This window comes from Magallana gigas, chromosome 5, assembly GCF_963853765.1.
Source record: "Magallana gigas chromosome 5, xbMagGiga1.1, whole genome shotgun sequence".
Classification (NCBI taxonomy): domain Eukaryota; kingdom Metazoa; phylum Mollusca; class Bivalvia; order Ostreida; family Ostreidae; genus Magallana; species Magallana gigas.
The window spans coordinates 56178193-56203258 of NC_088857.1; the positions used below are offsets into that span (position 1 = coordinate 56178193).

At 35.3% G+C, this 25066-nt stretch overlaps 1 protein-coding gene across 3 annotated transcripts; it reads left to right on the plus strand.

Moving 5' to 3' along the window:
• Window positions 1–290: 290 nt before the first annotated feature.
• On the plus strand, window positions 291–24647 carry LOC105330927 (ATP-dependent 6-phosphofructokinase). 3 transcript variants are annotated; one of them, XM_034461614.2, is made up of 23 exons: window positions 291–560; window positions 1322–1395; window positions 2047–2124; window positions 5007–5196; window positions 5469–5634; window positions 6400–6444; window positions 7706–7814; window positions 8749–8844; window positions 9019–9111; window positions 10386–10511; window positions 11954–12018; window positions 12495–12585; window positions 13861–14007; window positions 14815–14835; window positions 15802–15822; window positions 18244–18314; window positions 18575–18665; window positions 19248–19400; window positions 20048–20212; window positions 21135–21199; window positions 21289–21500; window positions 22051–22159; window positions 22403–24647. In XM_034461614.2, the coding sequence occupies exons 1-23, from the start codon at window positions 368–370 to the stop codon at window positions 22539–22541; spliced, it is 2520 nt and encodes an 839-aa protein (XP_034317505.2). In that variant the 5' UTR covers window positions 291–367; the 3' UTR covers window positions 22542–24647. The 3 variants fall into 3 exon arrangements, with proteins under 3 accessions (XP_034317505.2, XP_034317509.2, XP_034317511.2); XM_034461618.2 differs by lacking the exon at window positions 15802–15822; XM_034461620.2 differs by lacking the exons at window positions 14815–14835; window positions 15802–15822.
• Window positions 24648–25066: the final 419 nt, after the last annotated feature.

Consider the following 25066-nt stretch of genomic DNA (forward strand, 5'->3'; position numbering starts at 1 on the left):
ATTTATACCTTCGAATGATAAGCGGATATCAAATGTCTATAAATTAGGAACTAGATTTTGCATTTCTATTTGTTCGCCGGAAACCATTGCTAATTCTTGCTAATAGCAGGAAAAGACTTGATGGTGTCTCATTCGATAGCCAAAAATAAACTTTAAAATCAAAACTAGATTTAAAGTAATGATGTTTTGTATGTTTTTTTTATAATTAAGGAAAATTAATTTTTTAAGACCAGAAAAAAACACATATGTTTTTCCAATAGATTATAAATTTCCAGTTGGAAATTCAAAAGGACTTCCGAATGTAAGTCAAGGTCATCATCACAGAGAGTTCTCTATCGTGTCGTCTGGAGGACACATTCCACCAAACATGGCAATGCAAACGGGGACTAGTAATGATGTGCAACTGCGGACTAACAGTCAGCTCATTCGAAGCAACCGAGACTCTTTGGACAGAAAAGACAGCATCATGACTGACCCAGGGAGAGAGGGACAAGAGCTGGAAGGGGGGAGTGGGATCGGGAGGGCCATCGGCGTTTTTACGAGTGGAGGAGATTCCCAGGGTATGTCAATTCATAACAAAATTCAATGTCACTCATATTTTAACTAAAGCAACATTTAGCTATCTTTAAGTGTGTTAACAAACCAAACCGATTAATATATGACCCTCTAAATCTATTTTCAGGTGTTTTTATTCAATTGTTATGATAAAGCCCAAAAAGTTACGAATGTGTACCAGCTAACCCCCCCCCCCCCCCCCCCCCCCCCGGCCCATTAAAAAAAAAAAAAACTAGCGCAATTTTTTGTGCGCAGCTCAGTAAACTGTAGGTTTTTACAACAGGAGGCAATCGGCAATCAAGCTCCCTGATTGCCCAGACGATTTATTTTTCAGACCGGGAGCTACAGACCTGCAGAGCTCTAAAATAAATTTTGTGTTACTGTAAACTAATAGCAAATTTTGGTGCATTATTTTGAGATGGTCCCCATTAAATCCAGGTGGTAGAATTAAGTTGTTTTTTTTACATAGATCTATGGTTCAAAATGATTATCCTAATCACTCATTACAATTTGAGGAAAATTTTAATGTGCTTCGAAGGGTAGAAAATAACATTTTTTATCAAAAATTCCTCTTGTAAACGTAGTATAGAAGTATAGAACCAGATGGTAGATTTCCTTCAAATTTTGCAAAACTATAGAGTTTATGTATATTACATATTCTTTACATTGATACCTACCATGATAATTTGAAACATATTTCCAATCTGCACAGAATGAACTATTCAATTTTGACTTAGCTGTTGTTAATTTGGTCTTTGGTTTTTAGGTATGAATTCCAGTGTAAGAGCTGTGGTCAGAATGGGCAGCTACCTCGGCTGTAAGGTCTTCTACATCAAGGAGGTGAGGGACTACACATGTCGGATCTGCAGGAATTTTAGAAGATTTGTTTGCATTCAAAATTATGTACCAGTACACGTGTGATTTACTTCTACATGTACTTTTATGAATCTGAAAATCATGAAAATAAGAAGGAATATATATATCGTTAATAGAATCACACAATAGTAATTTGTCATTGACAATGTTAGTTTGTTCTGGGAAGGATGAAATATGTTTGATTTATATATTATGCATGTCCTGAAGCAGAAATTTCAATATGAAATAAAACATTCAGTGTAAATATTGTGTATTTATAGAAATGAACTAGCTAACTGGTCTTGAATTTTAAGCTTAACGATTAATCTCATTAGTGCACATGAACTACTATTCTTTATTTGCAACACTATATCACAATTAACTATCAATGTATGGTAAGCAGCAACATGAACAATTGCTTTTGATATTAAGTTTTAATTAAAAATTGTCAACAAATATAAGCATTTATAGACTTGTTACAGCAAGAACCAATAAAATTATTGTAATTTTGTCACATGTTGGGCTAATCTCTGTATCTTGAGATGTACATGATCTTGAACTTTCATATTTATAGTTATTGATCAATCTCTTCATTACACAAGAACTGATATTCCTGACCTGTCTGTGTGTCTGTAGGGATACCAGGGAATGGTCGACGGAGGGGACAACATTGTGGAAGCCACCTGGGCCAGCAGCTCGGGGATCATGCAGCGGGTAACACAGATTATTGTAGTCACAAGGACTACTGTAGATTCCTTATTAAACGCGAGGAATATATATATTGCGAAGTTTAAAATCTCGCTTTTATTTTTTGGACATATGTAAACTACGTTAAAGTATGATAAAATTCCACATTCGCGATTTTATATTATTGCGGTTTGAAAACTGTTGAATCATGGAATTAAATACTTGCGTATACAAGGAATCTACAGTACTGTAAAGCTTGTTTTTTTCACCTCGTGTTATTTTCGCCCTTCAACACTTGTAAATGTTTTTGCCCCATCTTAAATTCACCCAGACACGGTCGTTGTAAAAAAGATAACTCTGTCTGGTTACAAATCATTCAGTCTTAAAATCGCCCACAGGAAACTAGGGCGAAAGTAGTGAAAAGAAAACGGGGGCAAATATTTCCCTGAAAACAGTATACAGTGGAGCCTCACTTATCCGGACACTTTTGTCCCTAGGTCAAATCGTCCGGAAAGGTGAAGCGTCCGGATATCTGAATTGTGATATTTACCTTTTAATATTTATGGAAACATAACTCATAAATTAATTATACAATTAAATATTTTATTTTGATAGCCATAAGCACTACAAAAAAAGTTAAGATTTTTTTTAAATTAACAAAACAAAATATTGTTAAAAACATTATTTAAGGTATGTTTTTTCCACAGGAAACCAAGCACTACATTCTTCAAGGCAACACATGTACATGTACATAACAATCACTGTATTAAACCGATAATTTAATTACATTCGCATAACAAAGCGAAAAGAAGAAAGTCGGTGTTCCACTTTACGCTGACAAATCTTTTTCTTCAAGCTAGCGGATCGCAACTCTCGCTCTCTTGGCCGGTAGTGTTGACATGTTTGAAGCTGCTCAACATTTGATGATTGAAAATGGGTGAAAATCTGTATATATTCCCTTATTGATAATTGTCCAAGCTATTTTTTCATTGACAGAACTTACCCAAGCTAATTTTACGTATCCATCTTTCTATAGAGTTAATTGCACCCAAGCGATATTTACAAGTAGCGTGAACACTCATCCACGCCATGTTTGGCATAAATCATTATTACACTGTTAATTGAACACACGCTATAAAATTAATGTCGATACCCTGAACATCCCAAGCGGTCTTAATAACTATCGTAAACAGAACTCAAATTATCAAATATTTCATTTCAATTACGTTTTAAAATGAATAGGCGTACGAACGATCTAATCACACTACGATTAATAGAATTTTAATTCAATCAATAGATGACTTTTTAAAACACAAATTAAACAATTTTCATGACATTTTAATCAAACAATAACAGTTCATAAGTTAAATGGCGACAATTAAACATGTCGCATCCATGGTTATCGCATTATCCTCGGGTGAGTACATAGCGTGACACAGGTGACCCCGATTACCGGACGAAGGCATTGTTTAAAACCAACAACCAGTGTCAGATGTTTTTACACCAATTTGCACTTGCGCATAAAAAACTTGTGTGCCCCCGAACACTGAAATGTGACCGTCCGCTTAAATGAGGTAAAATTTAAAGGAAAACTGTATTATGTGGTAAAATTTGACCGTCCGGATCCGGAACGCGGAATTCCGGATAAACGAGACAAATTATTGTGTAAAAATTCCGTTCCCAATAAAAATCGACCGGTAAGTGAAGCGTCCGGATATCTGGCGTCCGGATATCTGAGGCTTCACTGTACATATAAATACTAAGGCTGCATTTTCCAAGGAGACTTAAGACTTGCTGCCATATAATTCAGTGCTAATTATTTATCAACTGCAAAAAGATTCAACTTAAGGAGGCTGGGTGGTCGTCTAATTAACCATCAGATCTATCTTAAATTTTCAGATATGATTTGTTAAGCTATCAACTATTTATTTATTAAATTATAAAAAAAATTCCAAAATTTTAGCTTTTAAATTTTATTATTTTCTTCTATGTTTATACAGAGCTCTTCTTATAAAGGAGGTTTGTTCAGTCTACAAAATGGCCCTGACCATCCAGCCCTCTTAATAGAACAGTAGAACATTTTTGAGGCTATTGAAATAGTTTGAAGTTAATGGATTTGTTAAAAGTTGGCTCATTTAGGAACATAAATGACACTAAGGAGAGTTATAAATTTGTTCAATAAGTATATTTGTAAAACACAGCCCAGGAATTGTTAAATGATAATACAATGCTAGAAAATTAAATGTTTCCTGTGAATTAGGATGTGTCTCAATGTGATTTCCTTATCTTAATTGGTTTGATTTATCTTTCTAATATCTGTTATTTTGCAGTAGACTGACAAATGTGATAAGAGTTTGATAAGTATACCACTAGTAAATGTATTTGGCTAAGTTTTATAAAACTACTTTGTGCCAAATCATTGTCTTCTTTGTATCAAAGGAGTCTAGTACATGTACTGAGGAATCATTAGAATTTGTGGTCACTCAATTTTCCCTTGATGTTTTGGGTCTCACCTACTGGTACATGCATAGATTATGATATTTGTTGAATTTTCAAACACAGTATTTTTGTCTATATACATATGAGCAAATCTACACCTTTTCATCCCAAGGTACTATAAAATGACTCCCAATCCCCAAAATTTGGACCCGATTTTCATTGTACAGAATGTACATAAAGCTAAAGGAAACAGTATATGAATTAAAATAAAAGTTTAGAAACTTACAGCCATTTAAAACATGTCCCTGTTTTTATTGAATGTTGGTTGTGACAAATTTAAAATATGATTTTACAGAATATAGTTAGAGCAAATAGTAGAGGAATCAGAATGGTAGCAAAGAAATTGCTTTCTATACACATGCTGTTTTGGTGAGAGTAAACAGTAATGAAACTCTTGTTCCCTTTGACAGGGGGGCACTGTGATCGGCAGTGCTCGCTGTAAAGAGTTCCGTGAGAGGGAGGGGCGTCTGAGGGCCGCGGAGAATCTGGTCATCAAGAACATCACAAACCTAGTGGTGATTGGGGGAGACGGCAGTCTTACTGGAGCAAACCTGTTCAGACAGGAGTGGGCCGGGCTTCTGGACGAACTTCTGGAGAAAGGTCAGTGGGTTATTGAGGATGAATTCTCAAGGAAGGTCAGTAAGTTATTGAGGATAGGATTTTGTGACTAGGCCATCTTGTCCCTTTATGGCCAGTAATGGTTGACATTTATTTCAGGAAATTGATTATCTAGTTGGTGGAAATACATATACCGGTACACATCACGCATAGCTCAAATAACAGGATCATAATTCAACTGGACAACGTTACAGTGTGCTTGTTGTTCTGATTGAACTGTTCAACATATTTTATTGTAAACTTGTTGTTTATAGGTCGTATCAGCCAGCAGCAGAGGAAGGAGTGCTCTCACCTTAACATTGTGGGATTGGTCGGTTCTATTGACAATGACTTCTGTGGGACAGACATGACCATCGGGGCCGACACCGCTCTCCATCGTATTGTGGAAGCAGTCGACTGTATTGCCACTACTGCTTCAAGGTCAGTCACACAAAGCTTAAAAATCAGTTTATCATAACTTTAAGGTCAGTCACCCACAGCTTTAAGGTCAGTTACCTACTGCTTCAAGGTCAGATACCCAGATGCTGTCACAGGCCCAACCGGAGTCAAATTCTGTGCTTTGAACTTGCTGTTTTCTTACAATATTTTCAACTTAAACTTCTTTCTCAGATAAAAAAAAAAAGCCTCCCTCATCTGTTTTTATACCAATAAAAAAGGAAAAAAAGGCCTCCCTCCCTCATGTATTTTTGGAATATTAGGCCTGAGAACCAGAGAATTAATGTTATGTGGCCTTGGCAGTGCTTTTTTAACCGTTATCTGATACAGGCATGTACTTTTTTTATTAGAACATAATTTCATATGAAATTATTCCAGTGAGAAAAAAGCCTTTGCATATGCAAATTTGTATGCATGTACAAAGTTTGGCAAATGTGAATATGAGGTTAATTAAGTGATACTCATTAAATCCATTAACATTAAGTCTTCAAGAATAATGATGTTTCCACACTATTTGTTAAATGTTATTGCACTTTTTGAAAGGCAATCTTTCTGAATGAGTTGTAATGAATAATATTTTGATTCTAATAACTAAGCGTGAATTATTCTGTAATTGTAATGTCCTCAAAAGATGCATTTATCTGATGTTTAAGAACATAGGACTCAAAATGATTTTCTTTTAAGTCTTGATGGTTGTGAAATATAATGATTGTGAATTTTTATATATGGTACTATACGTTTTATTTTCAGCCATCAGAGATGCTTTGTCATGGAGGTGATGGGGAGGCATTGTGGGTAAGGCAGTTGAATTCATACTTACATTGGTGTATACAGTTGAACTTCGATATATTGGACACTGATATCTCGAATACAATGGATATGTCAAAGTGATGTTTAAGTCCTATCCACTTATTTTTACCCTTAAAATCTCGAATACTTGTATATCTTGAAGTTTTTAAACGGTCCCATCTAATTTGAGATAGTGAAGTTTGACTGTACATCTACATGTATACTGTGGTATCATTAATATTCAAGGGTATCAATTTTCGTGGAAAAAGTGAAAATCACAGTTTCAAGGATACGTAAATTCGTGGCCAATGACCCTATCAATACAAAATGATAGTAGAAATTGCATTTCAATGAACATTTAATTTCATGGATAAACTTAACAACGAAATCCACGAAAATTGGTATTCAGCGAATATTGATGAAACCACAGTATTGTAACATGTCTGGCCTGAACAGGTGATTAAAACTCAGGGTTGCTTCATAAAACTTGCTGAGGTGTTTGATTATGATGATAATTGTTAAGATATATAAATTTTCCTTAATATCACTATCCTGGGGCTTATAGATATAAACTTAAATTAATTATTTACACACTAATGTGTGGGCCCCAGTAGAACTATACGTTCATCACTTCAAAGCACCCTGTCACTTATCTACAGCTGCAGTGAGTCACTATGAAACACCTGGCCTGTCTATCTGTTTCTTCAAAGCGACCCAGCGAAGCACCCTTGTAAACAACAGCAAAGGTCTATCCGTTGAATTCACCAAGTAACACTCACATAGACAAGTTGCTTTTATTATACTGTTCTGTAAATTGGTAAGGAATATTAATGAGTGAACAGTATTCTTCTTTATCGTCTAAACTTCAACTCTCCACAGAATCACGATAGCTGAGTGTTTATACCCTTTGAGTGTCACGTGATATATAAGATACTCGGAACCATCAGACACTTGACAGGTGTTTGCAACTTCAGAGAGTCTTTCGGTATTCAGAACAAATATTCATTTACCCTAAATGTTACATTATGAATAAGTAAAAATAGTTTTTGTTGTGGTACATGTAGGTTTTCAAAGTTGTTTATGACAGGTACCTGGAATTACATTGTAGTTTGTATACCTGTTTTAGATGTTTACTATTTGTAACAGGTACCTGGCATTAGTTTGTGTACCTGTATTAGCTGTTTACGGCTTACCTGTATTAGCTGTTTATGACAGGTACTTGGCATTAGTTTGTATACCTGTTGTAGCTGTGTACTGTTTATGACAGGTACCTTGCATTAGTGGGAGCTCTGGCCACAGAGGCAGACTGGGTGTTTATCCCCGAGTGGCCCCCCGAGGACGGGTGGGAGGACACACTCTGCAGGAAACTGGCCAATGTAAGTCCTCCACTCAACACTGACCATATAATTCTTACACCACAGCATTATGATTGAGATTTAATGCAAGTCGTCCCATGTTAAATGTATGTAAAGTAATGAATTAAATATCTACCTATGATTATACAATATAACATAAGTTAATAGGGGCAGTTAAAGCTATATAAACCACAAAGCAGTTTATAAAAAAGCGTAAACTGTCCCAAGTTATGTTTTACTCATATAACATTGGTAGAAATGAAATTTATTCCTTATACTAATTTAATTTTCAACAACTGAATTCAAAAGATAAAGCCCATAATTTATAAAATAACATTAATTTGTACAAAATTTAAACGTAACGTCAAGCAGAATATTACATTTTGCACGCACGTCAAATTGTGACGTAGGCAAGATATGTTTTACAATATATATGAATTTTGTTTAATTAATTAAATGATGCTAACAACTAGAATTAAATAAAGTATATTTCACAGCAATTTACTGCCCTTGTAGTCTGTGTAAACAAAAGTTCCATCCAATATACTGTATACATGGAAATATTCGTTAATGTTTATTTTCACCCCTTTCGTCCTAGTTGTCAGTGGGCGAATTGAAGACTATGCAAATACATTGGCTCAAATAATCTCTTTTTAAATAAATTTTGTCTGGGTGAATTCAAGACGGGGTGAAACCGTTTTTAGCAAGTAAAAAATAGCAAAGATAACTCGGGGCAGAAATAGACAGTATACAGTTATTAATTCATCACCAATTTACATCTCCAGTAGATCTTCTACTAACTATTAAATAAATTAATTTAATAAATTATTAAATAAATGATTCTCTGAGACATACTGGGATTTTTTACTAATTTCATTGTGATTTGCGAGGTGTGGTCACGCTTGGCTTTTATCATTGATGCAATGACTGACAGTTGATAGATTTGATTCTATAGGAGAGATCAATGGGACAGCGGCTGAACATCATCCTGGTGGCTGAGGGTGCTGTGGACAGGAAAGGGAACCCCATCACTGCCGACATGGTCAAAAAGGTCAATATATTACTATATTGATATAATTACTATTGACACACATAAGAGCATGTCAGCTCAATTTAGAAAAAAAATTTATTTCCTATACTAAGAATTAAGACAAAATTGTAGAAACCTTACCAAGAGTGTTATCAGGTGTTTTTAACAAATTTTTCTCTCCATTCTCCTTGGCAGGTTGTGACTGATAAGTTGAAGTATGACACCAGAGTTACGGTCCTTGGTCACGTACAGCGAGGAGGGAAGCCAACAGCTTTTGACAGAATTTTAGTAAGTAGGACTTTTTGACAGGATTCTAGTAAGTAGGACTAGGATTCTAGTAAGTAGGACTGTTTGACAGAATTTTAGTAAGTAGGACTATTTGACAGGATTCTAGTAAGTAGGACTGTTTGACAGGGTTCTAGTAAGTAGGACTGTTTGACAGGATTCTAGTAAGTAGGACTGTTTGACAGGGTTCTAGTAAGTAGGACTGTTTGACAGGGTTCTAGTAAGTAGGACTGTTTGACAGGGTTCTAGTAAGTAGGACTATTTGACAGGATTCTAGTAAGTAGGACTGTTTGACAGGATTCTGGTAAGTAGGACTATTTGACAGGATTCTGGTAAGTAGGACTATTTGACAGGATTCTGGTAAGTAGGACTATTTGACAGGATTCTGGTAAGTAGGACTATTTGACAGGATTCTAGTAAGTAGGACTATTTGACAGGATTCTGGTAAGTAAGACTGTTTGACAGGATCCTAGTAAGTAGGACTATTTGACAGGATTCTGGTAAGTAGGACTGTTTGACAGGATTCTAGTAAGTAGGACTGTTTGACAGGATTCTGGTAAGCCTGTTTGACAGGATTCTGGTAAGTAGGACTATTTGATAGGATTCTAGTAAGTAGGACTTTTTGACCGAATTCTGGTAAGTAGGAGGACTGTTGCAATATATTGGATAAGCTTACAGTCATGAATGAGGTATTTTTCAATATTTACACTTTCCAATGCCTTTGTTTGCGTTAACACTAACTAGTATGAATCAGCTTTATAATTTTATGATGTACTGTAAACCAACTTTTATTTGTTGAGACTTAATTTCGTAATTTACTTTCAATAAACTGGTTTGGAATGACTAATATTATCCAGACTCATATATTGTTATAACAACCATACGAAAAAGAGTGGTTCGTAGTGAGAAATATTTGCAATGACGAGGCTCTCACGAAAAATTCTCTCCCAGGAGTAAAAGCTGGCTAACAGTTTACAATACATTTCATCTATGATTATTTTACAAGTGCTGACAATTATATAAACATAAGTAATTAGAAATCATTCTTTATTTATTAAGAGATGATCAAATCTATCATAAAGCCCTCACACTTCATTTGATTTAATAGCCCGACTGTATTTGATGACCTCATAATACTAACAGAATGATTTCTTATTCCTTAAATAAATTCAACCCAACCATTTGCATTCTGAACTAGTACTTTTCTGTAAAACATTGTTAGATAATTATATATAAATCTTATAATATTGCTGATTACTTCTTCTGTCAATTTCCAGGGTTCCAGAATGGGGGCGGAGGCGGTGCTGGCCCTGATGGATGCCACCCCTAACACCCCCGCCTGTGTGTGCTCACTGGACGGGAACCAGACTGTGAGGGTGCCACTGATGGAATGTGTGGAGAGGGTAGGTGGTGGTTATTTAGATGTGGCTAACTAACTACAAGTGTTGTGCTATCTAGGTGTGGTTAACTACTGTAAACCAACTTTTTTCGCAGCGACTTTATTTCACGATTTAACTTATGATAAACTGGTTTGCGGTGACTAATGTTCACGGCCAAGCCTTATCCAGAACCATTTTCTTATAACAATTACTAGTATATGACAAGGACCAGTTCGCGGCAAGAAATATTCGCGATGACGAGGCTCTTGCTAACCACGCAAAAATTTCTCATACGTGAATGAAAGTTTGTTTACAGTATGTGCTTAGATTATAACCACAAAGTCAAAGCAGTCAGTGGGTAGATCATCCGTTTACTAATCCTGTTCCCACAATGTGCTTACTGGGGTCTAAACATGATTTTACCCAGTAACATAGAGATCACGATGATCAGTCACTGATTCTCACCAATTTAACTTCAGCCTGATGTTTGTCTCGAGATCTCTAATTGGACGAAATTAACATGATTCTATCTTAACAGCCTGAGTGATATTTGTGTCTTTGTCTTGTTTATCAATGGATACTTATCATTGGTAACAATGCAGGTCTTACTGGAAATCCCCATGTAATCCACTTCTCCACAACATTGGGTTTCCAAGACCAAGCTAGCTATTTCCTCTCTCTAGGCCTAGATCGTCTTATTCAGCCCCCTTTGTTCATTAGCCTCTGTACTGTCTCACTTATAGTCTACTGGTATCAGTTGAGCTTTGTACTCTGGCTAGAGAAGAGACCACCACTGATGATGGAGTATGCCTAGTTACTGACTGCTATTGTGAGTGACCAAAGTACAACTCCCCATTACGTTCCATCTTATCCGAGCCCCGTGACATCCCCACCCCTTACTCCCACTGCCTTGGCTTTGGGTCTCTATCTGAACTGGTATCCTCTGCTGCTTAATTCACTCTTTCCACAGCAATTTCCTATTCTGTAGTCTGCTTATGTAATCTGTTGATTTGATTTGAACATAGCTTTGTTGAACAAATAGTCAGATATACATGTACAACTGGGATTAGGCACATGTTCAGAAGTTTGGATCTCCCTCTCCCTATTATCTGCTTCTTCCTGTAGTAACAGCTTCTTTATGTGTCGGTATTTAGGCCGTAGTGTTTCATCTATACACAGTTGTAAATACTATACTGACCAAAATTGATACAACATGGTCCAATAGCTACAGTTTCCTCAAGTGAACATGTTAGTAGCATTTAACCTCTCGTGACTTTGACCGTTGTCTTTTGTTTGATTTGAACCTGATTAGGGTTTATAATGATATGACTTTGATCATATGAATTGTAAAGAAAATTGATATTCTTATTTCTCACAAAACTTTGATTTAAAAAATGTTGATGTGTGGACTTTAGTGTCTTGATTGAACAATAAAAATGATAAAATGAAATCCTTGTTCATTTCAGACACAGGCTGTACAGAAGGCGATGAGCGAGAATAACTTTGAAGAAGCAGTGCGACTCAGAGGAAAGTAAGATCTTCAGAATTCTATTCAGTGGAGTGGAGTCAATATCTTTGTTCTGTGTATGAATTACGCTGTAAATTAAAGGAAAGATTATTCATTGAACAACAATCTTTTGTCTTTTCATGGTTGTGTTGGTCCATGAAATCAGATGTTGCATGGAGAGAACATATATAGGCACTGGGCCTGCTGTTCAGTCCAATTCATGTATTCGTATTTATGTACTTGAATAAGATATTTCATAAATTAAATTAAAGTGCATGCATGAAATATGACAAAATATTCATTGTCACAGCTTTCATGTACACACTCTATAAACTGTGAAGTCCATGGAAGTTGATGCCCATGAATATAAATGAAACCACAATAGCTTTCCAGTGTTAAATAACACTAACTAAAGGCTTAATTTTTCTGCCACTCAATAAAAATTAAAATATTGATGCTTGCTGTGATTGTACTGTACATTAGTAATTTGTTTTCATCAGGAGCTTCCAGAACAACCTGTTGACCTACAGAATGCTGACCAAGCTCCGTCCCCCAAAGGACAAGTGTGACCCCTCAGGAACTTCCTGCTCTGTAAGTGCTTCTTATATTTCCATCAAGCCTAAAATGTTTATCCTTTATTAATAAATCGAAAAGGTAGTGGTTAACCACTGAAACCTGCCTAAAGACCTTTTAAAGACATTATTAAAGACTGAAATTTCTTTTTGGAATTATTATTAAAAAAAATTTTAGGGGGTGTACTTCAGTCCCATTCCAACCAAAATAACCTAATTATTTGTGTATAAGACTGACATTATAATTATACCCCCGCTCCGAAGGAGAGGGGGTATACTGTTTTACCCTTGTGTGTCTGTCTGTCTGTCTGTCCGTCCGTAACAAAAATTTCTGTTGCATTTATCTCAGCAACTATTTATCGCAGATGCTTGAAATTTTTACACAGTGTTTGTTAAGGCATGCCATATCGTGGGAAATATTTTTGTACCATTCGGACGTCAACTTCCTGTTAAATGACGACTTTGCTTATTTTTTAACCAAAATTTTCAAACAAATTTTCGTCAAAGATTTCTCAGCAACTATTTATCGCAGATGCTTGAAATTTTAACACAGTATTTGTATAGGCATGCCATATCGTGGTATATATTTTTGTACCAATCAGACGTCAACTTCCTGTTAAATGACGACTTTGTTTATTTTTAGCAAAAATTTTTAAACAAATTTTTGTCAAAGAATTCTCAGCAACTGTTTATCGCAGATGCTTGAAATTTTTACACAGTTTTTGTATAGGCATGCTTTATGGTGGGATGTATTTTTGTACCAATCAGACGTCAACTTCCTGTTTAATAAGTACTTTGTTTATTTTAAGCCAAAATTTTCAAACAAATTTCCGTCAAAGATTTCTCAGCAACTATTTATCGCAGATGCTTGAAATTTTAACACACTATTTGTTTTGGCATGCCATATTGAAGGATATATTTTTGTACCAATCGGACGTCAACTTCCTGTTAAATGAGTACTTTGTTTATTTTAGCCAAAATTTTCAAACAAATTTTTCTCAAAGATTTCTCAGCAGCTATTTATCGCAGATGCTTGAAATTTTAACACACTATTTGTTTAGGCATGCCATATAGTGGGATATATTTTTGTACCAATCGGATGCCAGCTTTGCTTATTTTGCATATTCACATCAGAGCGGGGGTATCACTAGTGAGCATTGGCTCACAGATATCTTGTTTAGATTGGGTTCAAGATAAAAAAAAATTTAATTTTTTTTGTGTGTGTGGGGGGGGGGGGGTGATTTCAGTCTCATTCCAACCAAGATTTACTAATTATTTGGCTGTGTGTTTACAGACTGGTATTAAGCTGGGAGTGATGTCTATCGGGGCACCTGCTTGCGGCTCCAATGCAGCGGTCAGATCCTTCGTGAGAGTGGCCCTCACCAAAGGCTACGAGGTTCTGGGACTCCACGACTCGTTTGATGGACTCATCTTTGGAAATGTAAGGCTTCAGTCAGCAGGGTGGTATAAGGAGCTAGTTCAAGGGCAGGGTATTGTGTAGCTATCACTTTGTTACTAACTCCAGTGTTATTCATTTTGATTTGTTTGAAATTTAGTACTGGAGAAGTACTATTTCCAATCCTTATTTGAATGAATGGACTCTGTAAACCTTGTTGTTTTCTGTATATTAGGATAAATAAAATCACAACTTGTTTTGTCACAGAAAGTAATTGTCGCTACTTATAATCATTTCTCAACCAGTCCAGAGTGGAAAAAGATGTGTATAACACTTTGTTTACTGTGCCTTTTGTGTTGGTCTGCTCCTATTCCAAAGTAACATATAATTATTTACATGCTCAAAATTTGATGAAATAACAAATCATTTGATCAGTCAATAGTAGAAATGTAGAAAAAAGTAAATCCTTTAATTGACAAGTGAAAAAAAAGTCAAGTCAAACAACACCTGGCAGTTTGCCCAATTTTAAATCATTCATTATTTCAAGTTTGAAAACAACATGGGAGCCAGATTTCTGGTGGAATTTCCCAGATTTTACTATGTTTATCCTGAATTGTTACTTTCTCACATAATTTCAGGTCAAGGTTGATAAATACATGTACTGATAATTTAAAAAGAAAAAAAATTCACTGAATGTTCTGGATTTGTATAAATATTGAACTCTGATTTCAAAAGAGTGTAAAATTAGAATATGATTGCCACAGATGATGATAAAACAGGACAGAGATTATGTGAGATGTGCTTGCTCTCTGATTTTGCCTCCATTATCTGATCCCCTGTTTTTGGTTGCAGACCACTGGTCTTATTGACCCGGTAAGTTTGACCTCTGCTGACCTCTCCTGACCCTTGCTGTAAGGGTCAGCTATCTTTCCAGCTTAAACCGGTACTTGCTTCCCTAGCAATGCCTTGTGCAGGGGCATTGGTCGCCAGTAAACTGTTAATGCACTATTGTTTATTATTGGTTGTTGATAACATGCTTTTCATTTTAAAACAGCATGAGCAAGAGGCTGAATAATTTTTTTTCAGCTGTTTTATCAGTTTAATTCCAGGTACTTCACAAAGTATTGATTGCCTGAGGCAGCAAAATACTGTCTTATTTTCATTTACCAGTAGCTTTTACCAATAAACACACAGAAGCTAAATAGTTTTATACATGTGTTCTGTTATGTTTGTAGCACATTCTTATTTTGGGGACAGCTTCAGGGGAGATAACTCACTTACTGTTTACAGCTCTTTTACACAGTACCCTAAAGACTGATTACCTAGAACTCAAACTGCATATTCATGCATCTCTCCTTCCTTAAAAAGAAGAAATAAACCACACACACACACTCATGGAATATACAATATCTAAATGACAAGTAAGAGATCGTAAGGTGATTGAGATGGGGATTAATCAATCATGCACATTTATGAATGTATTCCATGACAGGAAACATAAAGACAATTCATAGGTTATTTTACTGAAAATGCTCTTTCTGATAGCATATAGCTCATATTGACCATTAATATTAACATACTATGAAGATCTATAGTCTAAGAATGCCTCCCACTAGTCACCTCAGAGAGTCAGCTGTTACCAGCAGAGAAACCCTCAAATGTTGTAACTTTCAGGATTATATTCTAAAACAGCGACTGCTACACTATGGAAGCTTTTGATGCTTTGTAAAACATAAAAATCTGATGGGGTCCAAGATAAAAAATAACTCTCTCTAATTATCTGTACTTAAATAACATTTAACAAGTTTCACATCATCTGTAACATTGATGTTTTTGTAGACTCTTCCTGACAAGAAAAAGGTGTGTTTTATACAGGAACCACTACCTATATTTATTATGTATATTTATTATATATATTTTTTATGGATATTTTTTATGTATAATCAGTATACAGGAGAGATCTTTGGTGTCCTATCTCTCCACACTACAAACTGTCATCTGGATGTACAGTAAAACACGGTTATAGTGAAGTCCTAGGAACCAATGGATTTACTTCGTTATATCTGTAATTCGTTATATCCGTATAACGAATTCATAATAATAACTATACCGAATTCAATATATACATGTTTTCTTTCCCTAGACTACAATTTTTCCTAATTGAGGCTTGAAATAAAAATACATTACTTTGATACCTTAAAAAATAATCGGATTGTGAATTGAAAAAAATTATATAAAAATAAATTCACTCAAACTTATATGTTAAATGGTAGTGCGAACCTTATAATTTGTAAAGGAATTCATTATAAAAGTGTGAAATTTCATTATTATTTATCTCTACGGGACTCAAAATAAGTTTACTATATCCGTAAATTTGTTATATTCGAATTTGCATAACCGAAAAATTTTTGCGCAGATTTGATAAAAATTTTACCGGGGACTTAAAAAACTTCGCTATACCCGACAATTCGCAATATCCATGTTCGTACTAAACGAGTTTTACTGTACATGTAGAGCCTCCACCTACTGTAGATTACCACTACCTGTACTGTACAGCTCTAAAGCAAACAGTTATTATGGGCAGTGGGCAGGTTTACTGTTTTATGAATAATGAAAATCATTCATCTTATATCTTATTGTGTACTTCTAAGTGTTACTAAAATCAAATGTCTGTTTTTAGTTCCACCATGTCACTTGAAATGATTTTGATGAAAATCTCTCTCTCTCTCTCTCTCTCTCTCTCTCTCTCTCCTGATTTAGAATGATATTTATTGCTCTAAATATTGACAGAATTTACAATTTCTTTAACTTGAACAAGTCTAGTCTCAATGTTTGCACTGCTATTCTGTAATACTTTATACACAAAACCTGAAGAACACTGCTTGATTGTACAGCTGTTTCTCTAGTAGAAGGGGAATTTTATATAGATGACCTCTGTCAATTCAAAGAATCATTTTCTAACTTTGTAGTAAAATAAATCCTAGATCAAGATGAAAACCAATGATATATTCGAAAAATCAGTCACATCATTTACCAGTATCGGTCAGTGGATGCCTAATTGTTTAATCGGGAGGTTTGAAGACTACTGCACATTTTTTATTAAAAATACACATAACTTAAAAAGAAGTGCGATTGAAATTGATGGAAAAAAATGTCCAAGATATCTTCATTGACATTATCATTTTCACTTGGAAAAATTCAAAGGACAAAAACAAATTTCTTAAGGAGATTTATAATGGGAAATGTTTACATTTTTCCTTCGGAAGTCACCCGCAATACCTTGCACATTTTTTCAACGCTATCATCCCTTTTCCCCAATACAAAATCCCATAGACATTTGTTTTTAGCCGTGTATTGAAACCTTACAAGCTAGTAGGGTGTTTTAAAGGGGATATGTTTGATTTTTTCTCATATTATTGAATGAACATCATTTGCACCATGGGGTATTTATAGATACGTAATAGTTTAAAAAAATTGTGCTGCATAAATATCTTGAAACTGGGACAGACTGTAGTATTAATACAGTGCCTGTTTGGGCTTTCAGAATTTGTGTTAGGTCTGGATCATATAATCACAAGCGTCATCCACCCCCTCTTACTATGGAATTGGATTCTTCTTGAAGTTTGAGTTCTTTTAATAATGATATGTTATGTTGGCCACATGATTTGTTTAAGGGGTCGGGGACCAGTAAAGTAAACACTTATTTAACATATTTTCTATCTAAAGTGCTGATATAGCTCCTGTATATATGCATGTAACTTAATGAGTCTTGTGTAAATATACATGAATATTGTGAATAGTTATACATGTACTATATTTGACTATATATTTGTGATACATGTACATTGAAAAACTCGAGAAAAATCATGAGAGAAATTCTAAACAACGCTGATTTAATTTATAGGTCTTGACAATTAAATGACATACTAGTAGTTACATGTAAATTGATGATGTAATATGTAAATACATATGTATTTATATAAATATATGGGTTTATAAGGACAACTTTTAAAATATTTATCAGGCTAAAGTTATAAAAGTCCAACAAATTAATTTTGGGTTCAGATGAAATCTAATAGCTGAAGAGAAAATATTAACTCAATTTGTCATCATACTATATTTTTATTTTTTTGTAAGAAATGTATGTGCATCACTTAATGAATGACATTACTTGTATATCTTGAAGCATCAGAGAACTTTCAAATTGGTGTCTGTTGTTTGTAACTGTTGGTGTGTTGGTTTGTCTGTATGACTAATACTAATCTGTCTGTCTGTTGACAGGTCAAGCCCATGAGTTGGACCGATGTCCAGGGGTGGTCAGGCCACGGCGGCTCTCTCCTCGGAACAAAAAAGTGAGTATCCGGGGTAACTAGTGCACCCTGTAGGTTGAATGTGTTCTATACATATTGTACCGTTACCGACTCCAACATATGATTGGTTTGACCTGACGACAGAGTTGTTGCCCAAGACCAAACCGAAGGCTATTATTCTGAAGGAATGAAGGATGCTTGGTCATAGAGGGGTTGTTTGACAAGATCAGTTTTCATTAAAGATTGTAGAATTTAATTCATAGATATTTGATGTAAAAAAATCCTCTTGTTTATTTTCCTAGATGTGTTGGATCCAGATACGGCATGCAGAAGATTGCAGAAAAATTAAAGGAAAACAATATCAGTGGATTGCTGATCATAGGGGGCTTTGAGGTCAGTTTTATTCCATACACTTTACAATTCAAGTGTACGGTAATTGAATATCAAAGATAACGAGAGAAATTTGAGATTGGTATCTATCTAATACACACTGTGTGAAGATAAACGGTTGATACTTATGTATTATGTTTTGGATGTGCTAGGGAACTGTATTTTTGCATTGTTTTCTATAAACTTAATAGAGTCTAGTATCTTTTAAATTCCCGATGATGTCTGTAGTTTGCATTGTCACCTGTCATCATTGTTTTCAGATGTTTTCTTTTGATTTTGACATGTTCATGTATCTCTGTTATAAGATGTCAAATGTCTCTTTCATTATCTTGGTTTTTGACACATTCCCAAAACCTGAGTAATAATTTCATTGACTGTCATTTTGTATTTATACAATAATTTGTGTCATTGTGTCATATATTGTATCAGAGTCTGGAGAATTTTTTCGTGCATCTCTAGTTACTGTCGTTGCAATCATTGTTTAAGGTACATCTCTTGGTTATTGAGATGAACCTGCAACATTCCATAGATGCATCCTTTGGTTTGCCTCATACAAATCTACATATACCTGTGAAAATGTTTCAGGCATACCACAGCGCCCTGGAGATGGCAGAAGCCAGAAAGGAGTTTGATGCGTTCTGTATCCCCATGGTGGTGATCCCATGTACCATCAGTAACAACGTCCCTGGGACAGACTTCAGCCTGGGGGCTGACACCGCCCTCAACGAAATCACTGACGTAAGTCTGTCGTAGTGTTATAATTAGTAACATAGCCAACACCCCCCTCAGTGAAATCAGTGATGTAAGTCTGTTGTAATGTTATAATTAGTAACATAGCCAACACCCCCCTCAGTGAAATCAGTGATGTAAGTCTGTTGTAATGTTATAATTAGTAACATAGCCAACTCCCCCCTCAGTGAAATCAGTGACGTAAGTCTGTTGTAATGTTATAATTAGTAACATAGCCAACTCCCCCCTCAGTGAAATCAGTGACGTAAGTCTGTTGTAATGTTATAATTAGTAACATAGCCAACTCCCCCCTCAATGAAATCCCCGACATAAGTCTGTTGTAATGTTATAATTAGTTACATAGGCAACACCCCCATTAACGAAATTATTGATGTAGAGCTAATAATTGTAAAATACCTAGTGAATTAGTGAATAAAGGTATTCAAACAAGAGCAAGTTTATCGTCCCATGAGACGGTAGCTATTTCCTGAAGTGGAACTGTGGGAATTGGTTTCTGTCTCAAGGAAAAACAATTTGTTCTCTTAAGCAGCAATTTCTGCTAATAGGTACATGTACTGTATAAAATATAGAGAACAACAATTAGAACAGTTATTTTACAGCTATTATAGATTCTATTATATGACTTGTATTATCAGATCTGCGATAGAATCAAACAGTCAGCCACAGGAACAAAGCGACGAGTCTTCGTGGTGGAGACTATGGGAGGTTACTGTGGTTACCTGGCCACAATGAGTGGACTTGCGGGTGGGGCTGACGCCGCCTATATATTTGAGGAGGATGTCAACATCACCATGCTCAGGGTTTGTATTCATCGCTGACTATCACAGTCACTAATCTTCTGTAGTTTGTTATTATCAGACACACACGAAGCATCATGATTATCAGATTGATTTATACAGGTAGTTTGTTTATACAGATACCTTTTGTTGTACAGCAGTTACTGTTATTAGCCCCTGCAAACAAAGTTTGGAATCACCTAGTCCATCTGTCTGTGCAATCATGTCCGGTCCATATCTTTCTTATGGCGAAACATTGGAAAATTTTACTTCACACAAAGATTGTTTCTGACCTGAGGGTGTCATGATTTTGACCCAAGGTCATTTGTACAAAATCAAGGTCACTGGAAGGAAAAGTGCAAACTTTGTGTCCAGTTGACATCTTTTTTATGGAAGTTTTTACTTTACACAAAGATTGCTTTTGACCTGGAGGTGTATCATGATTTTGACCTAGAGTCAGTAGAGCAAGGTCAAGGTCTTTGTTTTAAAAAAAAATGCATAATTCCTGTCTATGCCATATCGTGTAATTAAAAATGATTAGAAGCTAAAATTTGACACAAAGATTGCTCCTGACCTATAAATATGTCCTACCTTAAGCTTTGGTCATTTGTGCAGGTTCAAGGTCAAAAAATGTGCATCCATTACTTTCTAATACAGAAATACTTGAGTTTTATATTTCAGTATTTAGTGGGGGGTATCATTTATGAGCTTGCTCACAGTACCTCTATTTTTACATATTCACACTATAAGCAAGTCCGCTCATAAACAATAACTAAACTGATTACATACAATGAAGCTATTTTCTTTTGACTAGTGTAAAACTTTACCCATTGCTGTTATATTGTGAACAGGAAACCTTAGTCATAGAATAAGATGAACTATTGGTGCTAAACTAAAGATAATAAACTAACCATGTGTTATGTATGTGCTTGTTACTATTTTGTAGGACGATGTCTTCCATTTAAAAGACAAAATTGTTAACATGGGAGTTCAAAGAGGACTAATCTTGAGGTAAAATGTACTCTGTATTTGTCAGAGCAAATTTCAAGTGTATGTTTAAAAAAAACATTCCTTAAGATTCTATCTTCCAAAATGTTTAGGAACGAAAATGCCAATTCCAACTACACAACTGATTTCATAGAGCACCTGTTCTCCGAGGAGGGGAAAGGTGTGTTTACCTGTCGTAAGAACGTCCTGGGTCACATGCAACAAGGGGGCATGCCGTCCCCGTTCGACAGGAATTTCGGAACAAAGATGGCGGCTAAGGCTCTTCAGTACATGTCTGATCAGATCCAGCAAAGCGTGGAGTCCTGTAAGTTCTCCAGCAATATTGTTGGAAATGAATTTGATAGATACCTAGAAAACAAGTCATTAACATATTTACTCTCTCTCTCCATTATTCCAGGATCATTCTGTAACAACCATTTACATGTACCATATTTTACAGCTAGTAACATTTACACCATTACACGCCATTACAGGAACAATAATTATGCCTTGATTTGTTGTTAACCCATCGTTATTTACTGTATACACGGTTATTTTTGCCCTGTATAATTTTCACTCTCCAATACTTGCAAACAATTTCACCCTGTCTTGAATGTGCAAAGACAAAGTTTTGTTTTTAAGAGATAATATGAAACATTGGTATTTGCCCAGTCTTAAATTCATCCACTGAAAATGAGGGCGAAAGTGGTGAAAATTAAACAAGGGCAAAGTTTAGAGGAATGTTATTATAATTGTTAAATCTTTACAGCTGGCAAGGTTTACAGGAATGATTCTGTTATTATATTTTTTAAATTTTTACAGCTGGCAAGGTTTACAGGAGTGATTCTGTTATTATATTTGTTAAATTTTTACAGCTGGCAAGGTTTACAGGAATGACCCTGCCTCGGCTGTCCTCCTGGGAATGCAGAGACGCCATCTGTCCTTCACCCCTGTCGAGGAACTCAAGAAAACAACAGATTTTACGTATGTTTACTTCATCCATTTAACAGACAAACAAACCTATATAAACTGCTGGAGTTACCGCGGTATTGTAAATGAAAAAAACTGGCATTGCATTGCTTTTGAAAGATTTGTTAATATTCTCTGAGCCTGAAATCAGTTAAATACATATACAAGATATATTTTACAGAGTATTTGCTTAGTATTATCATCAAATAGCGCTACAGAAGATCAAAGAAAAAATGAATTCCCCTGTTCTATTTTTAGACACAGAATTCCCAAGGACCAGTGGTGGCTGAAGCTCCGCCCCCTGCTCAGAATTCTGACGAAGCACAAGGAGAAGGCCTACACCCCCGAGGGGATCTTTGCCGGCGTGGATGATTTTGAGGACGAGGACAACATATAGATCCATGCCTGATATATCCTTGATCCTCCACTATCTCTGTCCCAAAGACCCATCCCGCTTTCAGTGTTTCCATGATGCACTGAGTTTTTCGAGTTTTAAAGGATTTAAACTGACAAAGTGAATCATATTCAAAGACTCCATGTCACAAGTTTTGATCATGCACTAATGATACAGAGAGAGATTAATATAGTTTTGTATGTGCTGGACTTCAAGTGAAGTGACTGGGCGTATAAGATGAGAAAATATGAACATGATCAGCTAATAGTGATAGCTTGCCCAACACCCATTAAAGCCTCCCTATCATCACTGTGACGTGTAAAGTTTGGAGAGTTGTTAGACTTCTATCACAACATTTGTTTTCTTTTATATTAAGATAGACTTGTATTTCAATCTCTGTTTTCTTTTATAGTAAGATAGACTTGTATTTCAATCTCTGTTTTCCAGTAAATGAGCAAGTCTTGAATGTTGTTCTTATTTTACAAATGATTGTAATGTTTTTTTTAAGATTACATCAAAAGCTTTGTATTGCAAGCGTTGTGTTCTAATTAATATGGTACAATGAATGTATATAATATAAGGTATTTATGGATATATAATTATATGCCTTGACATGTGAATACAACTCCATGATGTTTTCTGTTGTTTTGTTTATTTCAGGTGCTAGCTGATTCAAGTTTTACTGACTTTATTTTCTAAACTTCACAGCAAGTAGGGTAATTCTCTTAGTCGGAAACCCATGAATAATTCATGTGTCAGAGTGATTGGGTTCTACTCACTTTTGTGATGGAATCTCACCATGCTAATAGTTGGTTACAAACAGTAGCATTGTTTTAAACATGACATTATAACAGATTGAAAACACTAAATGTTTTTGAAGCCAAAATTTCAGCAAGTTTGCCCATAGTCAATAATTGTATAGGAGATGAGTCGTAAGTTTAGATGATATGGGCAGTTTCAAGATGGGATTCTTAACTTGTTGTGAATCGATCAAACCTTAGATTATGTTGCTATTCTACAAGAACTCGAAATATGATAGTCTCAGTAATAATTGCATAGTACAAAGATATGTGAATCCATTCTTCGAGTTCCAGTTTTTGCTGTTTTTGATTTTTGTTATGAGTAAGTCCTTTGCTATGGTATACTGATTAGGGTTTTGTTTTGCTGTCTATATTAATGGCTGGGTACAGAATTCAGCAACAACCAGCATTTTTGCATGCACACAGTCCTGACTATAGCAAGTTTGGGTTTTAATTTGATTTATTGCATGCCAAGAGGAGTGCTTTTATTTTTGTTTAATTTTTTTGTTTTTGTTTTGCATTGCATGGTTCTGTGAACATGTCACAGCGCTGTGGTTGATTTAGCTTTATGTGCTGCCATATGTTTTGCCTGTTAACAGTGCACATCCTGCTTTGTGATATTATAATGATGTTTTTATTGAGTTAATATTGTAAATTATTTTATTTGAATGTTTCTTTTAGTAATAATTTGTTGTTGGTGATCCACTTGTCCTTAAGGCTTTGTTAGTACCGGTATTGGACTTTGTTTGTTATAGTAAGGCAGGGTTAACATTGTTCTGAAAAAGGTCTTTATAACACTACAACCAAATACCTCTACCCAATGTTTAGTGCATAATACTACAATACTACAAATATACAACACGGTTGTTTCAAGATCTTGGATGTTCAGTGTTCTACAAATAGTGCTTATATATAAGAATTACATGTACATTGAATATGGTTATTGCATTAAAGACTGGCTTATACAGAAATTAACAATTTTATGTATTATTCATTTGTACCAGTTTTATCCATTCCCCAAGTCCCAGAGAAAGGTATTCCATAATGGATTTTTGTGATTGTTAAATAGTGATGTCACTTTTGCTCTAAGGTTTGATAGAAAGAGAGGAAATGATTTTTTATTTTTCAACATAGGAAAAAAAAATGAAGTTTTGCTTCATTAAGTTACCTATTTAGGCAGGTTCTACTTGAGCTACTGAAACTATACTGATGGTATATACTTTTTATGAGATGTTTTACCTGCATTTGGTTTAAGCTGCTGTCATCAATTAATGATAATTGTACATTAATAATAAAAATACAACAATGACTGTGTTTTGATTTTAAAATAAAATATATAAGCTTAAAGTCTTTATGCCAAATTGTCAGCAAATGCAGTTTAGAAACTAATTTATTATACCCCCCGCAAACAAAGTTTGGGGGGGTATATAGGAATCACCTTGTCCGTCTGTCCGTCCGTCTGTCCGTCTGTCTGTCCGTCCGTCTGTCTGTGCAATCGTGTCCGGTCCATATCTTTCTCATGGAGAAACATTGGAAGTTCTTACTTCACACAAAGATTGCTTAGGACCTAAGGGTGTGTCATGACCTTGACCCAAGGTCATTCGGGCAAGGTCAAGGTCACTGGCAGAAAAAATACAAAATTGGTGTCCGGTCCATATCTTTCTTATGGAGAATTATTGGAAGTTCTTACTTCACATAAAGATTGCCTATCACCTAAGGGTGTGTAAT

Coding starts and splice junctions, on each gene's coding strand:
- LOC105330927 (XM_034461614.2), top strand. CDS start 368: ATGGCAATGCAAACGGGGACTAGTAATGATGTGCAACTGCGGACTAAC. Junction 8,845..9,018: donor CTGCCGACATGGTCAAAAAG/GTCAATATATTA, acceptor TCTCCTTGGCAG/GTTGTGACTGATAAGTTGAA. Junction 19,401..20,047: donor CCCTCAACGAAATCACTGAC/GTAAGTCTGTCG, acceptor TTGTATTATCAG/ATCTGCGATAGAATCAAACA.